A 27,896-nucleotide genomic window follows, 5' to 3' on the forward strand; every position below is an offset into this window, starting at 1 on the left:
CATTGGGTTGGCGGTGACGTCAGGCGGTGGGCGGTGCCAAGGCCGCGCCGCCATGTTTGCCGAGTGAGGAAAGGAGCGGGAGAGCAGCAGAGCGTCCGCTCGCTTAGCCCTCACACCCACCCCTAGTTTTTCCTTTTTATCCCGTGTCACCGGTAAGGGCATCGGTCACTCGACTTCCAGGGGCCGGCGTGGGTTGTGTTGTCTGTTAGTAAATGCCGCTGCCTGGCCCGCCCGCTCGCTGTGCCGAGTTTGGTGGCCGGGAGCAGTTAGGCCGCACGCCCTCCCGCGGCCATCAGCCCGCCCGGGTCGGCCTCTGTGCCGCCGCTGCCTCCTCCATCCCCGGGGCGCGAACGCCTTGCTCACTCGCGGTTGGATTGTACAGTTACTCGGTTTGAATTGAATTGACGGTGGTTTTGGCGGCGGGTGGCCTGTGAGGGGGAGGCAGCGGCGGCCGGCGGGCGGGCGCTTTGTGCGCGCCTCGGGAACAGACAAAGAGTGTGTGTGCGCAGCAAGAGGGCCCAGCCGGGGAACCATCCTGGGAGTGAGGGAGTCCTCCCACTGCCCAGCACACAGCTAGCTCCTGGCCAAGCACTCTGCACTAACCCGGGGGCTCTGCTTTCACACACACCAGCCAGGGGGATTTATACACATCGAAAGGAGGATTTCAGCACCAACCCACACACTTGTAAACTTGAAGGCAAATTAGTACATTGGCATTTTTAAAACTGTTCCAGACCCAGACTTTAGGTCTCAAATAATCTGCAGGTATTTACTGGTTTCGTTTTTGTGGATAATGCACGTTTTGAAAAGCCGCAGAGACTTTGATCTCATGTAATGAATCCCTTTCAGTCCACAGACACTCTTGTTGAATGGGTTAGAGCGTAGAAAAGGTTAGATGCTTTCTTATTGGTATTTAAAAAAAGATCTGGATGTATAAAGAATGGAATTTGAGCAAAAGGAATGTATTCTTCAAAAAGAAGGCAGTCGATGTATTTTAGGATTGTTTCATCAGACTGATTGGATTTGTGTTGCCTTTTTGACTTTTTAAATGTTGATTTGTATACTACTTGCACTTTTAACGTTTGATTTTCTTCATTTAGGGCCTTGCTGTAAAATGGATGTCAGCCAAGTCTGGTTTGTTTACATTGCCTGTTGTGAAACCTTGTTAGAATGTGTACCCTGTCACATCAGCTTGTCCCTGGAACAGTTTTGACTGAGTATAATTTAGTTGTCTAGTCTCTACTTTTGATAGTGTTACGCAGTTGTGTTTGAGAGGGGAACATATTTGTTTGCATTCATGATTGAGTGATAAAAGTTCCAGTTTGGGCCATTATTTTTCTAATACATACTTGGACTGCTTTGTAAGCAAAACATTTTTAATATGTAAAAGGAAGCAGCAATGGTTTGGTTTTTACCGAGTGATATGAATCTTAAGTGAGTCATATGTGCTAAAGTACAGTGATGACTGCTGGAACTGCTCCAATTCAGGCCCATCACTGCTGGAAATGAGAGCACTACTACAGACTGTTTATTTTGAACTCAGGTGTGTGATGTGGAAATTACTTGTGAAGGTCGCTGATTGTTACAAGCACAGTTGTTTGCAATGTTCACCAAATAGGTATATCCCAGTTTAGAGAATGCAGCTAAAGGGTGAGTCTTGGTAACAACTTGGCTTTCCAATAGCCTTATGACAAATGTTGTTAATTTGAAACATTTGTTAGTTTGGAATCATCTGTGCTATGTTTTGTTTGTTGAATTTTACCCTCAATTCTAAACATTGTCTCCCCATCCAATAATGTGCCTTCTGGAAGAAATCAATCAATCAATAGATAGTCATTTGAAAAGCATTAAATGTTACAATCGACTCCTGGCAAATCCTAGCTGGTGCAAGCCAAGAAGGTATTTTGGGAACTGTAACATGGTCATTATAAGTCTTTTAAAATTAATGGCCTCGTATCCTGGGTTTTGTAATGTCTGAAGCTTGAAATCGGAGGAACAAAAATATTTGACAATCAAGTGAGAGAAGATGTAGCTGCTGAGAACATGTAGGATCAGCTTTTCAGCAGTTGTGATTTTTAGAAGCCTTTAATAGAACAGTACAGCACAGAACAGGCCCTCCGGCCCTCGATGTTGTGCCGAGCAATGATCACCCTACTCAAACCCACGTATCCACCCTATACCCGTAACCCAACAACCCCCCCTTAACCTTACTTTTTAGGACACTACGGGCAATTTAGCATGGCCAATCCACCTAACCCACACATCTTTGGACTGTGGGAGGAAACCGGAGCACCCGGAGGAAACCCACGCGCACACGGGGAGGACGTGCAGACTCCGCACAGACAGTGACCCAGCCGGGAATCGAACCTGGGACCCTGGAGCTGTGAAGCATTTATGCTAACCACCATGCTACCGTGAACTTTTGAAATTCCCTGATCTTAATTGTAACAAAAGTGGATTTTGTGAGGGTGGGGGAGTTCAGTCTGTTGCAGAAGCTCCTGAGCTACTGAAGCTTCAGTGCTGATTTCAAATAAATGGAATAGACAAATTTAAAGGATAATTTATAATTGTAGTAATATATTTTTTTAATTTAGAGCACCCAATTCCTTTTTTCCCCAATTAAGAACATAAGAACTAGGAGCAGGAGTAGGCCATCTGGCCCCTCGAGCCTGCTTCGCCATTCAATGAGATCATGGCTGATCTTTTGTGGACTCAGCTCCACTTTCCGGCCCGAACACCATACCCCTTATTCCCTTTATTCTTCAAAAATCTATCTATCTTTACCTTAAAAACATTGAATGAAGGAGCCTCAACTGCTTCACCGGGCAAGGAATTCCATAGATTCACAGCCCTTTGGGTGAAGAAGTTCCTCCTAAACTCAGTCCTAAATCTACTTCCCCTTATTTTGAGGCTATGCCCCCTAGTTCTGCTTTCACCCGCCAGTGGAAATAACCTGCCCGCATCTATCCTATCTATTCCCTTCATAGCACACCCAGGTCTCTCTGCACAGCAGCCTGTTTTAATATTTTATCATTTAAATAATAATCCCTTTTGCTGTTATTCCTACGAAAATGGATAACCTCACGTTTGTCAACATTGTATTCCATCTGCCAGACCCTAGCTCATTGACTTAACCTATCCAAATCCCTCTGCAGACTTCCGGTATCCTCTGCACTTTTTGCTTCACCACTCATCTTAGTGTCATTGGAGACATTGCCGTTGGTCCCCAACTCCAAATCATCTATGTAAATTGTGAACAATTGTGGGCCCAACACTGATCCCTGAGGGACACCGCTAGCTACTGATTGCCAACCAGAGAAACACCCATTAATCCCCACTCTTTGCTTCCTATTAATTAACCAGTCCTCTATCCATGCTGCTACTTTATCCTTAATGCCATGCATCTTTATCTTACGCAGCAACCTTTTGTGTGGCACCTTGTCAAAAGCTTTCTGGAAATCCAGATATACCACATCCATTGTCTCCCCGTTATCTACTGCACTGGTAATGTCCTCAAAAAATTCCACTAAATTAGTTAGGCACGACCTGCCCTTTATGAACCCATGCTGCGTCTGCCCAATGGGACAATTTCCATCCAGATGCCTCGCTATTTCTTTCTTGATGATAGATTGCAGCATCTTCCCTACTACTGAAGTTAAGCTAACTGGCCTATTATTTCCTGCTCTCTGCCTACCTCCTTTTTTAAACAGTGGTGTCACGTTTGCTAATTTCCAATCCGCCGCGACCAACCCAGAGTCCAGTGAATTTTGGTAAATTATCACTAGTGCATTTGCACTTTCCCATGTCATCTATTTAGCACTCTGGGATGCATTCCATCAGGGCCAGGAGACCTGTCTACCTTTAGCCCCACTAGATTGCCCATCACTACCTCCTTAGTGATAAAAACCATCTCAAGGTCCTCACCTGTCATTGCCTCATTTCCATCAGTCACTGGCATGTTATTTGTGTCTTCCACTGTGAAGTGGAGGTGCCGGCATTGGACTGGGGTGAGCACAGTAAGAAGTCTTACAACACCAGGTTAAAGTCCAACAGGTTTGTTTCAAACACGAGCTTTCGGAGCACTGCTCCTTCCTCAGGTGAATGGAGAGGTATGTTCCAGAAACATTTATATAGACAAAGTCAGAGATGCCAGACAATGCTTGGAATGCGAGCATTTGCGGGTAATCAAGTCATTACAGATCCAGAGATAGGGGGTAATATCAGGTTAAAGAGGTGTGAATTGTCTCAAGCCAGGACAGTTGGTAGGATTTTCCGCTGTGAAGACCAACCCAAAAAACCTGTTCAGTTCCTCAGCCATTTCCTCATCTACCATTATTAAATCTCCCTTCTCATCCTCTAAAGGACCAATATTTAACTTAGCCACTCTTTTTTGTTTTATATATTTTTCGAAACTTTTACTATCTGTTTTTATATTCTGAACAAGTTTACTCTCAATCTATCTTACTCTTTATAGCTTTTTTAGTAGCTTTCTGTTGCCTCCTAAAGATTTCCCAGCCCTCTCGTCTCCCACTAATCTTTGCCACTTTGTATGCTTTTTCCTTCAATTTGATACTCTCCCTTATTTCCTTAGATATCCACGGTCGATTTTCCCTCTTTCTACTGTCCTTCCTTTTTGTTGGCATAAACCTTTGCTGAGCACTGTGAAAAATCGCTTGGAAGGTTCTCCACTGTTCCTCAACTGTTTCACCATAAAGTCTTTGCTCCCAGTCTATCTCTTCTCTCATCCCATTGTAATCCCCTTTGTTTAAGCACAAAGGGGCAATTTACCTACCCTGCACATCTTTGGGTTGTGGGGATGCGACCCACGCAGACACGGGGAGAATGTGCAAACTCCACGTGGACAGTGACTTGGGGTTGGGATCGAACCTGGGTCCTCGGTGCCATGAGGCAGCAGGACTAACCACTGTGCCACCATGCTGCCGCCATAATTGTAGCAATATCTAACATTGCTGTCTGCAATGCATTTACTGTCCATTTTGGTGTAAAATATAAGATTTTAGACATCCTAATGTGCCAGTTTATTTTCTCTACCAGTTTTTGGTCCTGTTTCTACTTAAATGTGCTGAATCCCTGCTGACCGTGGTTCCGGTAGAATCACTGACTGATACCTTTCCCATAATTTGCACAAGTCTGAAAGTGTCATGGCTTTATTTGAATTCCAGCTGAATCTGTGTTCACTTGATATGTTCAAGTACAGACTTTCAGGAGCAGAAGTCTGGTTGTAGGGGCTGGTTTAGCATACTGGGCTAAATCGCTGGCTTTTAAAGCAGGCCAGCAGCACAGTTCAATTCCCGTACCAGCCTCACCGAACAGGTGCCGGAATGTGGCGACTAGGGGCTTTTCACAGTAACTTCATTGAAGCCGACTCGTGACAATAAGCGATTTTCATTTTTTCATTCATATTTGCCAAACTCCAAACACCTCATTAACAAAGATCTTGCCACTTTCCTGATCTGCATGGCACGGTAGTTGCATGATAAAATTGGGTGAAATACCAAGAAAGCCCTTGTGATATGTTTTTACAGATTCAGCAATTTTGGTCTTTCTTCAGGTTTTTACCCCTCTCAGTTAGCCTGCACACCCTGTTAATTTTGTTGGATATTCTAACCTGGTCACAGTCAGCAGTAAATGAGCCAGTGGATGTGATGCCCACCAGAAATTCTCCAGATTTTTCAAATTTAGTTACAGAAGTAAATAATCATGGTTATGGTTTCATTTTACCCCCATGCACAGATACAGTTATTAGAATCTGGAGGGCTTTATTGCAGAGAGCTGAAATACAGTCGGAGTCTCTGAAAGTAGAATTAGATAAACACTTGAAGAAAAGCAAAAGGGTACAGAGCATGCAGACATTGATTTAGAGCAGGTAACTCCAAAGTGGAACTTGCACAGATATGATGGGCTGAATGGCCTGCGATGTTTGAATTTCTGTGATTTTAATTTGGAAATTTAGAGGGGAAAGTACAACCTGAAGCATAATCCTTCCTAAAATAGGATTTAATCTTGATCCGATTAATGGGATCAGGTCTCCTCTTTCTACTGATACAAAAGGTGCTCCGCAAAACAATCTTGATTATGTTGCTGGTGATTGTGAATCCAGAGCACGGAATTACTCTTAAATTAAACTCACTGAAACTTTAGGGTGGATGTTGTGGCTAACAAGAAACTTATTGGATAAGTGATTTCTACATGATTTGTGTTTTCTGTTCAGTCTAATATTGCCTGTTGGATCTCAGTGTTGGAAATCAAACAAAATATAGGTTTTTAAAACCAATCATCAACTTGAAGTGCAAATAAGTTGGCCTTAGTGGTGATAAGAGTGACATGGTTTGTAGAAGACTTTAACATTTACCACTTTGAAAAACATTGACTTGTCTTGTAATTGCAAGTACTGTTTGAATTGGTTATTGTGGATCACCTGTTGGTGGCATTATGGTTGCTGGAGAAATGTTTATTCTGTACCAAATTTTCATGTTTATAGCTGACCTTAAAACAGCCATTAAAATACGCTGAATGCTGAAGCTACTGTGTGCCTATTTATGGAATTATGAACAGTCTGATTAAGTTTTTTTTTGTTTTAGGCTGGCTTGTGGTTTAAAAGTTGATATTGTTACCAGTGGCAATGTTCATATTCTTGTAAGAAATGTTGAGGCAGTGCGGAGCAAAATTTATTCTGCATTGAATCCTGTGTTCCCTTTCCTGTTTTCTCCTTTGCTTTATGAATGCATTGGCTCGACCGTTTCCATTGCTTTTAATACCATGCTCAAGTGACCACTCTTTGCATGAGGGAATCAGCAGGTTGCTCAGCTGTAGGAGCCCCAGTTCTGCAGTAGTAATGTTCATTATGAGCTGATTTCATGACCCTGCTCTCCAGGCAGGAGGTGGATCTTGGCAAATCATAGTCTGGGATATTTATGTTAACCATGTTCTCCCCACCCCATCAAAAAAAAAAGCTAGAATGCTGGTTAACTGAATTTGTCTTTGTGCAAAGTTTGCCTAAACATTTGAAAGTGGGTGAAGGTGCTTGAGTGAAATAAAATTGATCAAATTTTATACCAGAAGGAATTACAGTTGAGCATGTTTTGCATGTAAACCTTGTTAAATGTATTTTTTAATACTTTGGCAATGATAAATGTGTCATGATTGGGCAGAATGTGAGAGAATTGTTTGGAATTCTGATTTAAACTTTTTGTTAAATTTTTCCCATTCAGCCTTCTTTTTTAGGCATGTAATCCTGAGCACATGAATTATTTTGGTCCAATTCTGCTTTCTAAATTGCTGGCAAGTGGCTTTGAAAGATAGACGAGGTATGTGCAGTACTATTTGGACTGAATGTTATACTTTGGTAATATGGTTATAAAAGATCTGACTGATATATTGCTGTTGATGCAAGGTCTTGGCTTTGCAATGTAGAAAGATTGCTATAAAATATTTAATGTATGTTTTCCAAAAAGAGAGAATCCTTAATTTTTTGATTTATTTTATTCATTAATTTCTCCTGATGTCATTTTCTGGAAGAAACCGTTCACTTTCTTTGAAGTCTGATCTGATGCCAACCTATAGACTTAAAAGTGCAGTTGGATGTAATTCAACTTGCGGATGTTATTTGTGAACCAGTCAGATACATTTTTTAAAAATATGCACATGATAGGGAACATTTGACATCTGGAAAGGCCCATGCATTAGTTCCAGTGCTAGAAATTGGAATTTTAAATTGTGATTTATTTCTCAATATTACAAAGCTGCAGGCTGTAACCAGGTGAAGGAACTTGCCATCAAGATCTTTTATTATATTACAGTAGGAATCTCTGTCTTTTCGTTTTACATCCAAATGACCAAGCTAAATGCTTTAGAACAGTGTTTTTCAAACTTTATTTCCTGGGACCCCCTTTTGCCCAACTGGCTGACCTCCGGGGCCCACACAACATCTGCTTACCGATCGTATCCTGAGTCAAGGCTGTGTTTGGGACACTAAAGTTTTCATGCCTCAGCAAGGGGAGGGAAAGAAATTCATTTAGTTTTCCTGTTCATAATCACTATCCAGTTATCCCCATTGTAGCTGTATGTTATTACTAGTGGAAAAACTGCAATGAAGGAAGATCCAGAAAATGAAATGAAAATCGCGTATTGTCACGAGTAGGCTTCAATGAAGTTACTGTGAAAAGCCCCTAGTCGCCACATTCCGCCGCCTGTCCGGGGAGGCTGGTACAGGAATCGAACCGCTGGCCTGCTTGGTCTTTTTAAAAAGCCTGCGATTTAGCCCAGTGAGCTAAACCAGCCCCTACTTATAGGAAGGAAACACTACTTATGATGAACTCTACTTAAAGTTAATCTCCGTAGGGAAAGGTCTGCAAAAGTTCCCCATGATTTCCAACGGTAATAATGAAATTTGAGGAGATCTGTGCATTTCCTATTTCCCTAGCAATTGTGAGAAGCCAAAGGAGATATCAGAAAACTCATTAAACGTTATGAAATGTTTGCAAATTAATACTTTTTAAAAATGCAGGATCTTTTACCTTCCTTATTTCAGTGCCCAAACATTATCCTTCCTGCCAACATTCCAAAAATGGAGTCAGACATAGGGCAACCTTCAGGTTACCATGCACCTGCTGCCATTATCATTCTGCAAGGCAGGGTCACAAATTTGGGATGCTATGCCACTAAGGAGTATTTTTGGGTTCCACCTCTGGTATTGTTCGAAGTGCTGAGGGGCGAGTGCTTTAGCATGGGTTGAAATAAATCACCAGTTGAATGGATTCTGGTGACAGCAACTGACTCCCAACACTGAGCAGTTGCAAAAGTTAGGAATGGGGCTAAGGGCAGCAAACTAGGCGGCGCATAGCCAGCGCAAGTCATTAATTGCACAGGTTAATAAGTGAGCTCAGCGACTATCTTTTGGCTTCGATATTTTCCCCACCTCTTTTCACTCTCACACACTCTCACTCTCAATCGTTCATTAGCTTGTTCAAGGGATAGGACTGTGTGTCCATGAACCTGAATCTCCCACACTTCCCACGTTAACAAAAGTGCAGGCGGTGACCCACACTTTGAAAATTCCGTTTTGGAGGAACAGTAGTATAGTGGCTGTGCTACTAGATTAGCGATGTGAGAACTGTAATCAAGAGATTTCAGGGTTTGAATTGAGTTTCAGATATTAAGAAGCAGCAAAGGCTTTAGAGAGAGTGTGCAGAAAATAATTGAGAATGGCTCTAGGATAAGAAACATCAGTAACAGCAAGAAAGAAAAACAATTACAACACAGAAGGAGGTCATTTGAAACCATTGTATCCATATGGTTGAAGAGAAACCTATCTAGTGTAATCTGGCCTTCTGGCTCTTGGTCCACAGCCTGATAGATTACTGCACTTCAGAACTTCAGAAATGTGATGAGGAAAAAATGTCCTGAGTGCCCCTCTAATCTATCTTTTATTTTGAACATATGCCCCTGGTTATTGGCCTTTCTGCGAATGGAAATAAATCATACAATCATAAAATTTACAGTGCAGAAGGAGGCCATTCGGCCCATCGAGTCTGCACCAGCCCTTGGAAAGAGCACCCCACCGAAGCACACGCCTCCACCCTATCCCTGTAACCCAGTATCCCCACTCAACCTCCTTGGACACTAAGGGCAATTTAGCATGGCCAATCCACCTAACTCACGCATCTTTGGACTGTGGGAAGAAACCGGAGCACCTGGAGGAAACCCACGAGGACACGGGGCGAACTCCGCACAGACAATGACCCAAGCCGGGAATCGAACCTGGGACCCTGGAGCTGTGAAGCAACTCTGCTAACCACTGTGCTACCGTGCTGCCCACGTTGATAGGAAAGACCTAGCTTGGCCCCTCATAATCTTATATGCCTAAAATAGCACTAAGGGAGTAGGGGAAAAGCAGGAACACTGATAAAGCACAGCATAGAACAGCCACGGGAGGGTACTTGTATACAGAGCCTGGCAGAAGGAGCATATAGTTTGGAGAAGCTGGGATTGCTCATGGAGACGATTTAGTGGAAATGTTCAAAACCATGAGGGGTCTGGACAGAGTATTAGAAACTGTTGTCATTGGCGGAATGGTTGGGAGCCAGAGGACACCAATTTAAGGTGATTAGAAAAACATTCAAACATAAAGTGGGAATAACTTTTTTGACGCAGCTAATAGTTGGCATCCGGAATGTACCACATGTGAGTGTGGTGAAGGCAGACGCCAATCAGGGCTTTCTGATGTTATCTGTCTGGGAGAAAATATGGGGGGGGAAGGTGAGTTGGATAGGTGGGTTGCAGAAAACTGATGCAGATGTGATTGATCAAATGGCCTCCAAGACTAGCCATTCTGTGATTCTATCAACAAATTTAGTCCCACACAAATGTGGTTGACTCTTATCTGCTTTGTTAAATAGCAAGCTACTCTTTTGTGTGACCAACTTCCAACCTTTGCAGGAATGGGCACAAATGTTTGTATTGCCTGTAACATAACAGCCACATCCTGTGATTGATTTAAAAAAATAATCTCAGTTGTGGTTCATGTAGTGCAAGGGTCACATCACAGCTGTGCTAACTTTATCTTTAAAAAGAGCCATTGGCTACCCAGCAGTACAATCTTGTTCCCTAACCAGCTCTCCTTGGTTTCTGTGCCCCAACCCATGCCACTCCAAGCTTTCTGGCTGATTATTGCATTCTTGTTGCAGTCAGCACAGACCATGGATCATACCCGAGTTTACCTAACTCATAAGGCCCTCTACCACCGTGAGAATTTCTACCTGTATTAAAGGAACATTTTTCTCAGGTGATCATGCAAATAGGTGTTGTCTAAGCGATTATTTTCAGTTAACTGAAATAATTTACTAATTGGTTATAGCTTAATTTGTACGTGAAAATTCAGTTTTCATTCACCTACATTTTCTACACATATGGAGAAAGAAAACTAAGCAGCTTAAAAGATGATCTTGTACCATAACACCTTTTAGTGCTGGTGTTGGAATCCTCCAACTTCCAGTTTATAGAATTTTGTTTTTGGGGGGGTGTCTGTTTTTCCTGATTTATGTAAACGATATGAAAATATAGATTCAATTTGTGCCCTTTTGAGTTTCATAGTATGTGTTCTCAGGATTGATTTTGGTGTAGATAGTTTTTCATTGGGTCTGAATGTTGCTTGTTTTCAGGCTTGCTTAACATTGTAGTATTCCTCGTATCTGTTTAAAATCAAAGTGAGTAAGCAAAAGAAAGACCCTATATTTCTGTGCAATTTATTTAATTCACCTTTTTGGGAGATTTTTGAGGCATTTCTAAGGAGAGAGAATTTGATTCCTGCAGTACTCTGTTCATTTGTTCAGCTTTAAAATGAGAAATGTTTAGAATTTGTGTCTGAGAAATAATTTTGAAAGCTGGAGTGCACTTTGTTCTCAAAGAGGTAAATGAGTTTCTGGATTGTTTTGAGTGAAACTAATTTGTTAATGGCCACTGATCAAGGACTTGGTTTTCGGCTGTGTTTCCTACATTACAACAATGACTACACTTCAAACATTGGCTGTAGAGTGCTTTGAGATGCCGTTGGTCATGAAAAGTGCAAATTTTTCTTTTCTGTTTTAAATGATTCTGAAAGCTGGTGTTTGTCTGCTTTGGTCTGAACTGCATATGTATTTACTTATGATCAGCGTTGTTTTTTAACAGTAATTGTTTGTAACTCTTGGGAACATGCCTGTGCTTTCAGCTCCCCCAACCTTCCTATTGCGGCAATAAAGAATGTGGAATTGAAATTGTTTTAATTTGCAGTGTTCTGTAAACGAGGACCAAACATTGTGGTTTATGCTGCTCCGTTGCGGAAAAAATTTTGAATTCGTTATCTTGAATGATGGGAATTAATCTGAAATGAGCCAACCTTTTGTTTGAAGGTGGCTGTATTTGGCAGGCCCATGTTATTTTCAGTTCAAATAACCGTTGGAACATAATTTTATTTATTGAGCTTGGCACTTGTAAACTTCGCCATTGAAGGGTTTGTTTTGAGATGGTGTATAAAGCCATGCAAAATTATTATTCAACAAACTGAAATTTTGTGGCATTGTTAAAGTTTCATTTTACTTGCTGTATTGGTGATAAAATTGCAAAATCTGCTTTCTGTGGACAATGTTGTTACAGTCTGTGCTGCTTTGAGAAAATGAACAAATTACTATGATATTCTTATCACATTTCAGATAATCTGTATTGACGAAGTAAATCTACTTAGTACAGGAGGCTGCCTGGTTTATAATATGTTGAAATTCATGGTAATTGTGCAAGGGTATACTTGATTGTACATACAAAGGGCTTGTGTAAACGTTTTTAATGTTTGTGTATTCCATAATGAAGGTGCTGTTAAACGGAATCTGATTTAAAATGATATCCAGCTTATTTTAAGTCTGCAGTTACAAGTGACAGTTTCTTCCTCCAGAGTGTTCCATTATGACTTGTTTCTTATTTTGAGTTATTTATTTTAAGATTCATGGTTTTGTCTTATGTTCACTTGTTGCTTGGTGTATATGCTATATTCAGAATATGCTAAAAGCTTCTCCTGGTTGGGTATCTTGTGTTACAATAAATGACAATGCTGTTAAGATTTCACCGCATGGTTTGGAACTTTTCCGAGTGGTAGTTATTTCCTCCACCATGTATTCTAGGGGGAAAGCGTCCCTGCTGTTGTGATTGCTGATTTGGCTAGAGTTGAATTTACATTGTAAAGCAAGTTACTTTGAAACCAAATGTTGGTGATTTACGGATTTTATATATACAAATATTTGTATTTGTCTTCTCAAACCTTCCTCTGTTAGGTTAATTTTGCACTTGTTGGGACCTTGGCCAATTTGGTGTGTGCATTGTCATGGTCACTGCGATGGCTGCTTTAAATTTTCAATGGCATCAAACACAGCATGTCTAATGTGCCAGCATGTAATGTTTTTACAACCAGCACTTCAGATCAGCTGACTGATCCATAATGATTCTTCGGGTTGCACAATTCTGGTTTTGGTTGTAATAATGAGGTAGTACATAGCAGTGACCAAGAGTTGGGATTGTTTTGATCTTTTCTCCCAAAATAACTTGTTTGGCTGTAGCTGAAATTGGGACTGGATTTCCTGTTGTTTAGGCAATGCTTCTATGTCTATCCTGTGCAAAGGAGGCTTGTTGGACCATGTTGAGTTGCTGCTGATCATTATGTACAAATACCAACATTTGTTGTGGGAGAAAGCTTTCACCTTAATTCCTTAACCCTGTCTTGTGTCCATTTGATGGAAGAGATTTTCCAACCTGAGAATGCCTCGCCAAACAGAAGTTGGAGTAAACTTCCCTTTTATGAAGTGGAGTTGGCATTTCTCTTGGTTAATGGAACCGCTGTCTACCAATTGGACTGGGCCAGAGGTGTTAACCATAGAAAAGTTATGACACAGAAAGAGGCCATTCAGCCCATTGTGTCTGCAGCTGCCGAAAAATAAAAAAAACTAGCTGCGCATTCTAACCGCACCTTCCAGCACCTGGTCCGCAGCCTTGCAGGTTACAACACGTTAGGTGCAGATCCAGGTACTTTTTAAATAAGTTGACTATTTCCGCCTCCACCACCAAGCCAGCTAACTAATTCCAAACACCCACCACCCTCTGGGTGCAGATGTTTTTCCTCATGTCACCTTTAATGCTTTTACCAATCAGCATAAATCTGTGCCCCCTGGTAATTGTCGTCTCCACTAGGGGAAACTAGGCCCCTCATAATCTTGTACACCTCAATCAGGTCACCACTTGGCCATCTCAGTTCCAAGGAAAACAATCCAATCTTTCCTCATGACTGCAATTTTCAAGCCCTGAGAATATTCTTGCATCTGGAATGATGAGACTTGGCATTAACTGGTTGAAGGATTCGTGCCACCTATGGCTCAGTAGGTAGCATGCTTGTCTGATAGCATGCATAATTGTGGGTTCAAGCTCTACTCGAGTGACTTGAGCGCAGTTTAGCTGATACATCAGTACAATAAGATGGAGTGCTGCTGCATTGTCTGAGGCACTATCAATCAGTCTTCCCTCAGGTTGGTGTTAAAAAAATCTCTTGACCTGAAGTTTCCTCTGCTATTTTGGCAATATTCATCTCTCCAGAATGCGGCTAAACCAGATGAACTAGTCATTATCCCATAGCTGTTTATGGGATCTTGCTGTGTATAGATTGGCTACCGTGTTTCCAACATGTACAGCAGTGATTGATTGCACTACAGAAAGTTCTTCATTGACTGTAATGTGTTTTGGGATGTCCTATGTCAGTGTAAGTTCTCTTGTTTTCTGCAGCCTTCACAAGAAGCAATTTTTGTATTTTTGGCTCAGCTTTGTTAATTTAACAATGTGGTGAAAATAAGAATGCCACAAATTATAATGCGTTATTCAGTGTTGTCTTGATTATGCTGATTTTTCATGCTGGCAGTCGATCTTTTTTTAAAAAAAAAACAAGTTGAAGCCAGTTTTGGCCAAATCTGCACTTAAGGCAAATGGTGTTAGTTTTATTCCATTGTGTGATTACTGTAAATAACCCACACATTACGTTTTGAAATGCAGCAGCTACAGTTCAGTACAAATGCCTATGTTCTTTTCCTATGACAGGCCTTCCATGTGCCAGTGGATTGGCTGGCCTATCCTGTTTTCTGTAGCAGGTAATTGTTTAGTGGGTGTCTGTATTAGGAAGGACATCTTGCACAATGGACCTTAACGAATCATGTATCTTAGATTCTACTCATGTATTTGGTTCCCGAGGAAACCTGATGGTGTTGTGACGGATTTTGATTTCCAGTATCTTGTCCACTGCTCTTTATTTTGTCCCTGTGGCAAGTATTTCACCGAAACATTTGACAGATCAGAAATCCAGTTGCTGGATGCAACCATATTTGGAAAACAAACTCTATGATTTGAACTCTTAGGTACTTCTTACAATTTGGGCAGAGGCTTGAGTGAAATCGTAGTATTAATCAAGCCGTGGTAGTCTGGGGAAACATGGCAGTAATTGTTGTTGCAGCCAGAAAATAAATATTTTTTCTCCAAGAATTTCAAAAATATCAACTATCTTGCAATCTGTATCTGATATGTGTTAAGAGAGTTCAATTTTGAGAGATGTGATAATTATTTTAGATATTGGAGTTGGGATTTTTGTGCAGTTGGAAAGGAATGGGTAAAATGACCAGTGCAGCATTGGAACACGTGGGCTATTATAGAAGCATTGACGGGTGGCCAGCATAGAAAGTTTCAGGCATCAATCTATTGTTTTCAGTCCACAGCTGCTGGCTATAGATACATGGATCAATTGACTATTGATATGCTTGTAATAAATTTACCTACAAGTTCTCCTCCTGGGGTAAAATTAAACCTACCACCAAACTGATTCTGTGCTAAACTTTATTTTCCAGTTTTTCAAAGTCTTGTTTGCAAATAAAACCAAATTGGTGTCAAGCAGTGTCCGTTTCAGCTGTTTTTGTCGTATCACTAAGAACTGATTGTCACAAGCCAGTGAGCCGAGATAGTTGTATTTGGATTCTAGACTTAATTGGATTTGTATGGTGCAAGAAGTTTCTTGTGATAGTGATCCATTGCTGGTACTGTAACAGATGCAGTAAAGTTGCTGCTATTAGGCAGATGTTTGGTGTCTGGTGGGAGCAATGAGTAGCAGCATCAAGTGTCATAGATATGGCAAATTTTACTGCCCTCTGAACTGACTGAATCTACTTGATGGGATTGTTTTTTATTTCCAGATTAATCTGAAGGCGGTATAAACATTTTATCAAATCTGTATCTTTGGATTTGATTTTCTTCATAAATCAGAAATGAGGACACCAAAACATTCCGTTTAATATATCAAGTAAGAGTTGTATCACTTTAAATAGGTTAGTGTCACCTGATCCACATATACATAGGATTTACAGTGAGCCAAAATGAAGCAGTCAAACCATAAATGCACTTGTACATTTAGAGTAACTAGCATTTAGTTCAGGACTGTATTGGACTATACCGAGTGGCAGCTAACTTCCTGGGAAGTTTTACAGATTGTCTTTACTGTTCAGCCGTAACCATAATCTACTTGTTTTAAGTTTCTCAGTATGCACATATAAAAAAAAAAATTGTTGGTTTGCCAAAACTGAATGTTCCGATAGTAATTTATCTTTACCAATACTTTTTTTTGGGGGTGGGAATTGTTAAAATGTCACATTGCTGTGAATACAGGAATAAAATACCCTGTAGTAAAATCTTTGCCACCTCTCAACATTAACTATACTTGTAAATACAGCTGTCAGCTACTGATTACCACCTCCTATTTTCTATTTTTTAAACAATGTCAAGGGTTTTTGGAGAGGATAGTTTGTTTGAGCAGAATTACCATATAAGTATTCCCAGTAGAATTAACATTTACCTATCACAAATATGGAGGTGAATCAGCGAACAAAGACAGGAAGTAATTGGCCTAGAGAATGCAGATGTAAGAATTGCAGGAAGATATCCTTTGTAGTAGAAGCTGAGGGTTGGAAACTGTAAAACTGAGATACACCGGTGTGACTACTGGAGGGCGGATGCAATTACAACATCAAATAGGCAGTTTCTATTATAAATGTGGGTACAGACATTTATGGAGTGGATATTTGGCACAAAACTGGCAGAGACTCAATAGTCAGTAAGGTTTTATAGATAAGTGTGCATCCAGGTGGGAGATTGTTTAATCTGCCATGTGAAAAAGGAAAGTGCCGTTTTGGGTCATTTGTGTTGGGCGTGCACATCCTCTACAAACTACACGTTATTTACCTTTCATAGCTGAATGATGTCTCAAACAATGCACATTGTGTGTCTGCAGTTATTACTGGTGGAGAGTGCCTACTGTAATCTTTGCAGTAAAACCTGTCTTGCAAGATTGCGGTGAATACTTTTCCACAGCCAGAGACGGAAAGCTTTGTGTGCCTCCCTTGACTGATCTCTGAGAAGCACACTCTTTAAAGGTATACACAAGATACAGTAAACGTTAAATAACTTTTAATCAGTGCCTGACTGACTGAAGGAGTACAAAGATGGAATCTTACATCTCTAATCTGATCGTAGTTGATTTATCTGAGGCACACCATGCATGACTTGCTATCCACTTCGTTATTTTAAATTTAGCTTGCTGAATCTGATTTCGCATAATGACTGTCCATGCTAGATATATATTTTTTTAACAAACAATTTTATTGAGGTAGTTTTCGGCATTGTAAACAGTTACAGACATCAACAGAAGGAAAGCAAAAAAAGGCAAAAATGTGGAAACATCCACGTACATTCAATACTTCAATCGTAACATATTGCACAAGCATGCTAGATATTTTAACAAGTTGCACAAGTTTAATTTTGGTACTCTGGGACAATACTGCGATAATACTCTGGATTATTACTGAATCACTAATTAGCTTTCACAGTTCTTAATCTTCACTGCAAATCTCCAAGCCCATCCATGACCTGAAATAGCATCAGCTATTGGCAAAGAAAAAGCTTCCATCAGCGATGAGCTCTGCAGCAGACATTTTTCAAAGTACCATGGCTGCAGTCTAATCTGTGGGTTCAGATGATGGCAACATTCACTGTTGTGTCTAAAGCTTTAATGAGATTATGGCCGTTTGTTATCACTCTGGCATCTATTCTATATATAAACTGTCTAATCCTTTGTTAAAATGACTGCTTTGTCATCGCAACTAGCTGTCCATTCCCTGTTTCATGTATTGCATTTTGGACAATTGTTAGGCTTTGGGTAAACATTTTTGATGATCAGTGGGTTAGTTTCTTCACCAAGAGTTTAAAGGGAAAATACAGTTTGCAAAAGCTGCAGTCAAATCAGTGTGCAGCAGGAATTCTCAAGTCGACTTAGTGTTTGAGCTCCAAATGATTTATATAATTAAGTTGAACTCATGCATTTTATTACTGAGCAAAATATTTTGGAATAACGCTTTCATGAAAAAGTGATTTGTGTTATAGTACAGCAAATTGGCATTGAAGATAAGGTGAATATTGTTATAGCATTCACATTCTCCCTGCCTTGGTCAGTGACTCTCAGATGAAATAATAACATTTTAAATACACGTTGGTATCTGTTCAAATGAACATTGGAAAATGGGATTAGAGTAGTCAGATCTTTGTTGATCAACGTGGACATGGTGGGCCTAAAGGCCTCCCTCTGTGCTGCAAACATCTATGAATTGTGTTTTAAGGGTGTAAGTTTATATATGAATAACTATAGTTTAAAGCTCTCAGCTGAGCTTTTCAACTTGGGAGTAATTTGTGTATCGGCATAATTGTAAACTGATTGTCAGTTTCAGATACTAGTCAGTGATAACAATAATAAATTATTATTATTATCGGCATAAATTGTAAACTGATTGCCAGTTTCAGATACTAGTCAGTGATAACAATAATATTATTATTATTATCAGCATGAATTGTAAACTGATTGCAAGTTTCAAATAGGGTCAGTGATGTTTCCAAATAAGTAGAACCATAAAGTACCTACAGTGCAGAAGGAAGCCATTTGGCCCATTGAGTCTGCACCAACCCTCTGAAAGAACACCCTATGTGGGCCACTTCCATCCTATCCCCATAACTCCGCCTAAGCTGCACATCTTTGGACTATGCGAGGAAACCCACTCAGACATGGAGAAAGTGCAAACTCCACACGGTCACCCAAGGCGAGAATCAAACCCGGGTCACTGGCCCTGCTATGCAGCACTGCTAACCACTGTGCTGCCCATAATGGTTAGAAAGCCTGAGTTTCTGTTAGGTAACTTAAAGCTATTGCCTTTGACAATGCTTTGGCAAAAGTCATCCAGACTCAAAATGTTAGCTCCCTTCCCTCTCCACAGATGCTGTCAGACCTGCTGCGATTATTCAGTATTTTCTGTTTTTCTTTCTGATTCTAGCATACGCAGTAATTTGCTTTTATAAAGCTGTTGTCGTCTTTAGATGTCCTGTCCATTGTGATGCATTATGACAATGTAACAGCCTCATGATAATGCCTTTTTAAACATTGACTAAACCCCAATGTATTTGTGGTCTCTGACCAAATTCAAGTCCTGAAGCTCTGCTTCAAATTGCAAGACCTTTGGGAAGTGAATATCATCCTTCTTACTGTAGCTCAAGTGAGAAATAGCTGAATCATACAAACCAGGAAGATCCCAGAATTGATCCCAGACCTTCCGTGAATTGGCTGATCTTAGCTAATGCTGCAATAGGGGCACTAATCATTGGCATAAAAAGGAGCAGTCAGGGCAGCACGGTGACAGTGGTTAGCACTGCTGCCTTTCAACGCCGAGGTCCTAGGTTCGATCCCGGCTCTGGCTCACTCTGTGTGGAGTTTGCACATTCTGCCCGTGTTTGCGTGGGTTTCGCCCCACAACCCAAAGATGTGCAGGGTAGGTGGATTGGCCACACTAAATTGCCCCTTAATTGGAGAAAAAATGAATTGGGTACTTTAAAATTAAAAAAAAAATCAAAAGGAGCAGTCCTTTTTGGTTTGCAGCTCCTGTATGCTCTCCAGCAACCTCTGTTAGTAACTGTATCTTTGTGCATTAGGCCATTGTGGGACTGAGTTTGGCTGTGAGCACAAGATTAAATAACTTGCTGACACTTGCAACACTTGCTTGTGCTAGCATGGCTACTTGGATGATGTACTGTAAGGCCCCAGGCATCCATGGATCTGTCCCCCCCCCCCCCCCCCCCCCCCCCAGCAAAGAGTGAACTCTGTAAGGAAAACATTTTTCAAAAGCATCACTTGGCAAGACTTGAGATTTTATTTTTTTGATGAATAGTCTCCCCTCCTTTTCTGTGCTTTTCTTTCGCTGTTTGGTTCTGGAAACTTGTGATTATGGTCTTGGATTTGTTTATATTTAGCTAGGGGAGGAGTGATAGTAAATGCTGTATAACACGGGAAGTTGAGGAATTCTGAAATGTTCAGTTTGTTCTGATTCTGCAAGATGCGGTCTTACGTGGTGACATTCGTGTACACGGCAAGAGCCTGATTGCATTGCGTATTGCAGACATTGATTTGTCATCCCGTTTATTCTTTCTGCAGTCTGTAAAGTTGGTTTAAATTGGTTGACAACAGGATTGGCTGGTGTCCTCAGCTTCTTAAGGGAAACGCCTCTGTTTTGGTCACAGGTAAGATTCTCTTCTGTAAAGGTTGTTTTAGATATAGAATTTAAAGGTTTATACAGGCTCCATGTTAGCTGTTATCAAATTTTGAGCTGAAACATTGAGACTTACAATTTTAATTGGCATTTAGTAAAATGGCATTAGCTCTTCCGGGTTGGTATTTTAGACCCCAATTTACTTGCTCTTGTGTGTCTGAAGGTGGTTAATTTTTTTTTAAACTCGCTGACTGATTTTTGACTAGTGTTTTAGGCTGCAAAAGTGTTTCTGATTTGTATATTGAATTTTAATCTAACTTTGCATATTGAACTTTGATCTGCAACATTGTTATTCAAATGCGGAACCATTTAGTATGATACCTTTCAAAATTGCAGAATTTGCAATTATCATAGACTGAGCACTGAAAGAAACCCAGAAGATTTATATATCTACTAAACGCATAGCGTTTGCTTAATGTAGTTGCCTTCAGTCTGAAAACAGTTCCAAATTATGATGTCCTTTACGAGCTGAGAATGATGGGAAAATCTGAATTGTAGTTTACTTTCTGAAACTTTTTGCTTTTGCATTCAGATTTCAAGTTGCATGCTGCAACATATCTATAAGGAAGTTTGACATTAAAACAAAGATCTTCCAAAAGCACATCGGATTTCATGTACATGCTGGCAACACTCAATGGTACCTCACAACCACAACCTCTCTCAACTTCTCCACTGTCTCTGCTTTGTTGTACTGCCCATCCAACATCCAGTATTAAATGAGTAGAACTTTCCTCCACTCAAATGTTGGGAAGATCAATGTCATTGTCTTTTAATGCTGCTACAAACATCATTCCGCCGCTACGGACTCCTTTCTCTTCCTTTCCACTATGGCTCAGTCGGCCTGTTCGCTGCCCCTCGACCTGAGTGCCGATTTCCACCTTTGTTTCTACCTCACAGCAGCTCATCTGCTGAATCCCCCATCTGTGTCTTTGTTACCTCTAGAAATGATTGTTCCAATGCGCCAAAACAGCTTCCCAATGTGGGCACTCTATAAATGTAACTCTGCTCATTTCCTAACTTCAAGTCTCATTCACTCATTACCCTTGTGCTTGTTCAGCTAATTAGCTCCTGATCTGGCAATGCCTCGATTTTAAACATTCTCATTCTTGTGTTCAAATTGCTTCACAGCCGTCTCCCTTCTTCCCTATCTCTAATTCCTTCAGCTTTTTGCTCTTCTAGTTCAGGCCTTCTGTCCATCCCTGGTTTTAATTGCCCCATGTTTGGTGTCTGACCTCCTGGCTTCCTAGACTCCATTCCCTTTCTGAACCTGTCGGCCTCTTTTTTTTTTTTCTCCTCCCTCCTTTTTCACTCCTCATGAACACCTCATTGACTAACCACAGTTCTGGTCATACCCTAATATCTTTATGGCTCATATTTTGTCTGAAAATGCTTGTGAAGTGTCTTGGGCTGTTATTTTGGTATAAATGCAACTTGTAGCAGTAAAGAGAAATGCATTACTGTTGTGATTACGTCATTAAATTGCCGAGCAATTAAGTTTTGCGTATTACAACTTGGACTCTAATGTAATGTTTGTTTAAAAACCTACCTTAAAACTTGTCCTCTCTGCAAAACATTGGTTTTCCTGTGATGGCTAATATTGTATGCTAAGTACATTTTACATTCTGGTTAGGTTGGTTTTGTTCTAACACGTCTGACGTAGTTCGTGCCTTTCTTGTCTGCAGGTGGTTGTTATTGATTGGGCTCAGCATGGCCGTGGTCATCCGCTTGCAGGGTCTCCCCATTGTGGCGGGGACCATGGATATCCGCCACTTCTTCTCTGGATTAACCATTCCTGATGGTGGTGTGCATATTGTAGGTGGTGAACTTGGTGAGGCTTTCATCGTTTTCTCCACAGATGAAGATGCACGGCTTGGTATGATGCGTGGTGGGGGTACAATTAAAGGATCCAAAGTATCCCTCCTACTGAGTAGTAAAACTGAAATGCAGAATATGATTGAGCTTAGTCGTAGGCGTTTCGAAACTGGTAATGTGGATATGCCACCAGGGGGCTCAAGCAGATCAGGGCCAGCTAGTAATACTGGTATGAGTGGAAGGGGTAATTTGCCAACTACTATGCCTAACTTAAACACTCCCACAATGGTTACCACAACTTCCTCCATACATGAAGGCATGGGGAATAAAAATGTGCCCACATTTTCTGCTGCCAGCATGGGAAGTACACCCACGAGCCTCAATCCCACTTTTAGCAGCCCTGGGTTTAGCATGTGTTCGACTATGGTCAGCACTATGCCGCCATTGAATACAATGAACTCTGTACCACCTTTGCCACCACTTCCTCCTTTACCTACAATGCCATCACTGCCACCTATGCCTTCAATTCCTCCAATTGGTATTTTGCCACCAGTGCCTCCCCTTCCTCCTATAGCACCTCTTGCTCCTATTCCCCCCATGCCACCTCTACCTCCTATGTCAAGCTTACCGCCCATGCCTATGAATGCAGGTAGTGCTCTTCCTCTAGGAAACTCTGGACCCAGTGGAATGAATGGTTCTGGGTCAGCATTGAGTATCAGTAATAGCATAAGTTCCATTTACATGGGTCCCATGGGTACGTTGAATCCATTGCACCCCATGAATTCCCATAGTTCATTGAATAAAGGACCACCACCAATTAATTCCGATGATCTCTATGTCCATGTTTATGGGATGCCATATAGTGCAATGGAATCGGATGTGAGGGAATTTTTTCATGGACTACGAGTTGATGTGGTGCACATGATGAAAGATCATTTGGGTCGCAATAACCGAGATGCAATGGTGAAATTTTATAGCCCCTCGGATACTTTTGAATCTCTGAAACGACATGGAAAAATGATGATGGGACAGAGGTTTGCCAATGTGTTCCCTGCAACAGAGCGACAGTGGATGAATACTACGGTTGGCTTTAATACACTCAAAAGCATGGGCCCCCCACCTACCATTGGACATTATGGACAAAACCTACCTCCATTTCATACATCTAGGTCTGAATCTCCAAGCAGACATGAACGATCACGATCGCGCTCCCCTCATGACAAAGAGTTCTGCGTCTATTTGAAAGGCTTACCATACGAGGCTGAAAATAAGCACATCATGGAATTCTTCAATAAACTGGAACTTATAGAGGACAGCATCTACATAGCCTATGGACCAAATGGAAGAGCAACAGGTGAAGGTTTTGTGGAATTTAAAACTCCCACTGATTACCAAGCAGCATTGTGTCGCCACAAGCAGTACATGGGCAGTCGTTTCATCCAGGTTCATCCAATCACTAAAAAAGCCATGTTAGAGAAGCTAGAAATTATTCAGAAGCGAACACACAACTTTGTGCAAAATGAGCAGAAGAGAGAACTAACAGTGAAATCAGAGGATATGTCTTGTTCACCAAAAGTTTGTGGTCATATATGGAATATTCCTTATAATGTAACAAAAAGTGATGTGTTCCAGTTTTTGGAAGGTATTGGACTAGCAGAAAACGGTGTCCAGATTCTTCTCGACTCTAATGGTCAAGGGCTGGGACAGGCACTGGTGCAGTTCCTAAATGAAGAGGAGGCACAGAAGGGTGAGCGACTGCATCACAAGAAATTAAACGGACGCAATGCATTTCTCCAACTAATTACTCTTGAGCAAAAGAAAGACATTGAGACTAACCCACCATTTCAAACCAAAGGTCAAAAGAATCCAAACCTTGATCCTCCTTTTATCCCGTGTGGTGGAGGAGACAGCATTTTTTCTCCAGGTGGCGGTTCAGGTAATCTTAATGGCCCTCTACCACCATTCAACCCTGTTGGTACTTTTAGTGGATCAAGTAATATGTTTGGACCAGGACCAGGTCCTGGATCAGGGATCAGTGTCAGTATTGGTGATGGCCCAGTGGGAGGGCCTGTTTTTGGAAGCAGCAGTGTAGGTAGTTTTCCAGGACCAGGGATTGAACCAAGCTTTGGAGGTGGTCCTTTAAATACCAACAGCCCGACTGTGGTTAAAGTTCAGAATTTGCCCTTCAAAGTATCTGTGGATGAAATTTTGGATTTTTTCTATGGCTACCGTGTGATTCCTGACTCTGTGTGCCTGCAGTTCAATGAACAAGGCATGCCCACCGGTGAAGCAATGGTTGCTTTTGAGTCTTGCGATGAAGCAATGTCGGCTGTTGTTGACCTCAGTGATAGACCAATGGGATCAAGAAAAGTGAAGCTTGTCTTGGGATAACTCCAAATTTTAAACAAAGGCTGGAGCATTATAGGCTTCCCTTTTAGCACAGCTATTTGATATGGAGGTTGTCTGAACCTCTGCTCTGAAACTTGCAAGTGTTTGCAGCTGACTTTTTGACCCAGATTATTTGGAATCCGATGTTTAGGTGTCCAGTGGACCTAGCAGAAATGGATGTTTTGTGTAGATCCATGAAACTGTTAGTTTACTCGTACACTAGGCAAACAGCCTATGCACAGATGCATATTAGATGCTAATGTAGCCATATTTCTTTGTTACAATGCAATCATTTTAAGTTTTGGCACCCTGAACGTTAAGTGGATAGAAGTTCTTATCTCTGGCGACAAAACTGTAACTGCAGGTAACTAGCCCTGCATATGAAAATGATGAAATCAGAGCTAAACCTAGGTTGGACAGTTCTTTCTAAGTGATGTAAATTATAGTATTTTGTGCACTTGGGTGTTATTGTCAGCTGCCATTTAGACACAGTGAAAATAGTAGGAACTAGGGTACAGATAAATTGAAAACTCAGTTCTTAATGTGCATGTTGACCCTTTTTGTTCTGGGCACGGTATGTTTTTCTTAATCTTTTGAGTTTGACAGCAGCCATTCTCTCTGGTTTCTGTATATACACAGCATACTGCGGGTTAGGTTGTTTCACTTCTGTGTTCAATTTGAACTTGTGCTAATGTATGACCCAGGGTTTGACATTCAATTGTTTATAGAGCTCATTTGTATGCTAGTTACCTAATTGTTCTGCTAGTACTCACACTGTTCATATTGATGCTGCAGCAGTGGGGAAATCAGTTCCGATCTTTTTTTTCAATTATTTTTAACCACTACAGGCTGCCAGTGGATATATTTCTTGCCGTAGGATTCGGCTAATACCAATCTTTTAATGCTGATGCACTTAGTATAATTTCTGCATAATACTTTTCTAAAATTTTGGTACTTGCTGGTTTGTAAAAGTGCACAAAAGACCCCTCTAACTAGATTCATTCAGAGATTGAATGAAATCTTGTAACAGTGTTTTTTTCCCAAGAAAGGCTAGCTGCAAATGTATTCCTCCCTGGCACTGGGAAACGTTCATTGTATTCATACCAGCATGCAGTGCTAGTAGAAATTTAGTGTAACTAGAATTTTGAAATGTATTTGTAATACGCTGGGTAGACAGTGCCCTGTACTGGGAAATGCTGTACAGTCTTGTTAATGACCCAAAACTCAATCCTACTGTATCATATCTGAGTTTTTTGTAAAAGATACAAAATGAATCAGTAAAAGTGTGATGCTGTTTTTTAACTAAAAAGAACAATGCGTATTGCTTATTTGAATTTTGATGTGTTTTGCAAATGATGTTGAGGAGATCTGAAACGTGTGCAACACTACATTGTATAGTGAGAAAGGACTTTTATTGGTCTACTGAGCATCCATATCTGTCCCCAGTACATCTTGGGATATTGTATCCCTGTGGTTTTCAGTTTTGGGTCTCCAATCCCACAATACTGTACCAGTAGTGTTTATATAATGCTGGAGACAGTGGGGAGGGATTTGGAACAGATTGGTCTCAATTCACGAGAACATAGATTCAGCTCCCACGTAACTGGATCTCAAAAGTAGCTGGATGTTTTAATCAACTTGGCAGTGATATTTAATCGTCATGTGGATCCGAGCTCCTGCTGGTCGACCCTCGAGCCAAATTCAACTCCAGTCTAAACCCAAGGTCTGCTCAGTGGGCTAATGTATGAAGTCCACACAAACTACTTGTAAGAACTATTGTAGAACTGCATTGTTTGTGTGACTAGGAAACCTGCTGATGCAACATATTAAGCATCTTTGTATTGGCACAGTTGCATTTAAAGATCGCCTTTGTAATTTGCAGACTGATGAATTTTGCATTTACATCTATTTGGTGAGATCAGTAGGCAAAATGTTGAACTGAACCATGATGTAAAAGAACAAGTTGTACATACACCATTATCTTCTGCAGCTTTTTGTCAATAAAATGCATTCCGTGATGAATAAAGGAAACAGCTCCTGTAGGTTTAGATGTAAAACGTTGTGTTGCTTTTTTAAAAAAAAAAAGACCAGACAAATGGCAAATTTGTTGGTTGTCTTTCTTGTTTTTCTGTGTTTTGTGTGAAACAGTGAAGAATATTGTAGTGCATCTGATGTCTGAATCTATTAGCCTGATGGGAACAAAGCTGTCCAATACTGACTTAAATAGGTGAACGGAATACAATTATCTGTCTGATTTTTTTTTTCATTGATCATCTAGACTTGCAATTTACCTTGAGTTGAGAAGCAAGTTTGTTTTATACAAGAGCATTTTCAATGAGAGCTGTGACAGTGGTATTCCATATACAAAATTATTTTACTTTGGCTCTTCATTGGGTTGGGAGAATCAGTTCACAACTGGGAAAGTAGTGAAAGTCTCCACAAATGATTTCAAATTTCCCCCCTTTGGAAATGCCTTTTTTTTTGCGAAGACTAGCTTCTTCCTATCCCCAGCTCCCCAACCTTTTTTACAATGCTTAGTCCTTCCGAAAAGGAGCACACAGCCTGTTTTGTTTTTCCCCCAATGACATTACACTTTCTGGAAAAGAGGTGGTGATTTCAAAAAAGAAGATGGTTAGATTAGATTTGACTTTAACTGCGGGAGCATATTGGTTACTTTCCCTCCCAATTACGTTTTTTTTTTAAGAATGTGTAGTAGACTGAATTCTTCCTGTTATTAAGAGAATGAGTGAAGTTTTGTCTGGCCTGTCCTTGTGGTATATTCTCAATTTACCTTCGATTTTCAGAGAAGTTGTGCATAATATTTACATGAAACTCAAGTGTCTTGTTCTGTTGCTGTTGTACGACCCTTAAACTGCATACATAAAATGGCAAGAGTAACTCATTGTCTGACTTGTCCAAATTGCTTGTGTCTGATTTACTTTGCCTATTCATTGCCATTTCGACATTGCTTTAAGGACATTGGTGTGCTGCAATTATACATTGTACAATCACTTGTATATACAGTTTGGAATATGCTGTGTTTCCCTTCAAAGAATCAGTCGGTCTTCTCTGCGCAAAGCGCAGTTTGATGGCTTCAGTGTGAACATTCATTTGTCAGTGGTTCTATACATTTATATTTGTGGAATACATATGGCACAACTCCGAGAAATGGATTGCTTGTATAGTAGCAGGTTCGATGCTTTGCAGCTAATGTGTACTGACGTTGATCATCTGCAGGAAGTGCACCAGTTTTAAATGCAACAACAAATGTGTTTATGCATTTCCCAAACATCTGTTTTTCACTCGCTTCTCCACTCGTGTTAATGTTGGCACAGAAAGGCAATTCTATTTCACAAATCGGTGTAATGTTGTACAAATTGGTTCCTTATTTTAATCTTGATATTCTGAAATGTCCACGGTTGGAAGATAATGAAATAAAGACTTGTGTGGTATTTGAATTTTTGAACATGGTACACAAATGGTTTAAAT

At 40.7% G+C, this 27,896-nt stretch overlaps 2 protein-coding genes across 7 annotated transcripts in view; both read left to right on the forward strand.

Moving 5' to 3' along the window:
- rbm12 (RNA binding motif protein 12) lies at positions 1–27,311 on the forward strand. Of its 3 annotated transcripts, XM_038803811.1 has the most exons (4): positions 88–152; positions 7,233–7,328; positions 20,093–20,178; positions 21,890–27,311. In XM_038803811.1, exon 4 carries the CDS (start codon positions 21,915–21,917, stop codon positions 24,408–24,410), a length of 2,496 nt encoding a protein of 831 aa, XP_038659739.1. In that variant the 5' UTR covers positions 88–152; positions 7,233–7,328; positions 20,093–20,178; positions 21,890–21,914; the 3' UTR covers positions 24,411–27,311. The 3 variants fall into 3 exon arrangements, with proteins under 3 accessions (XP_038659738.1, XP_038659740.1, XP_038659739.1); XM_038803810.1 differs by lacking the exon at positions 7,233–7,328 and having other exon boundaries at positions 1–152; XM_038803812.1 differs by lacking the exons at positions 7,233–7,328; positions 20,093–20,178 and having other exon boundaries at positions 41–152.
- The window catches only part of LOC119969760 (copine-1-like), a 110,624-nt gene continuing 82,742 nt past the window's right edge, over positions 15–27,896 (forward strand). For 2 of the 4 annotated variants that reach the window (XM_038803819.1, XM_038803813.1), the window contains exon 1: positions 15–152. The gene's annotated coding sequence lies outside the window, so the exon portion shown is untranslated. Of the gene's footprint in view, positions 153–7,226; positions 7,329–21,889; positions 22,036–27,896 lie in introns of those variants that run through there. The other 2 variants (XM_038803815.1, XM_038803814.1) reach the window with 2 other exon arrangements.

The sequence above is a fragment of the Scyliorhinus canicula genome, chromosome 7, assembly GCF_902713615.1.
Source record: "Scyliorhinus canicula chromosome 7, sScyCan1.1, whole genome shotgun sequence".
In the NCBI taxonomy this organism is placed as follows: Eukaryota; Metazoa; Chordata; class Chondrichthyes; order Carcharhiniformes; family Scyliorhinidae; genus Scyliorhinus; species Scyliorhinus canicula.

Bases quoted from the DNA above. Each gene is read 5' to 3' on its own strand.
- rbm12 (XM_038803810.1), top strand. From the start codon at position 21,915: ATGGCCGTGGTCATCCGCTTGCAGGGTCTCCCCATTGTGGCGGGGACC.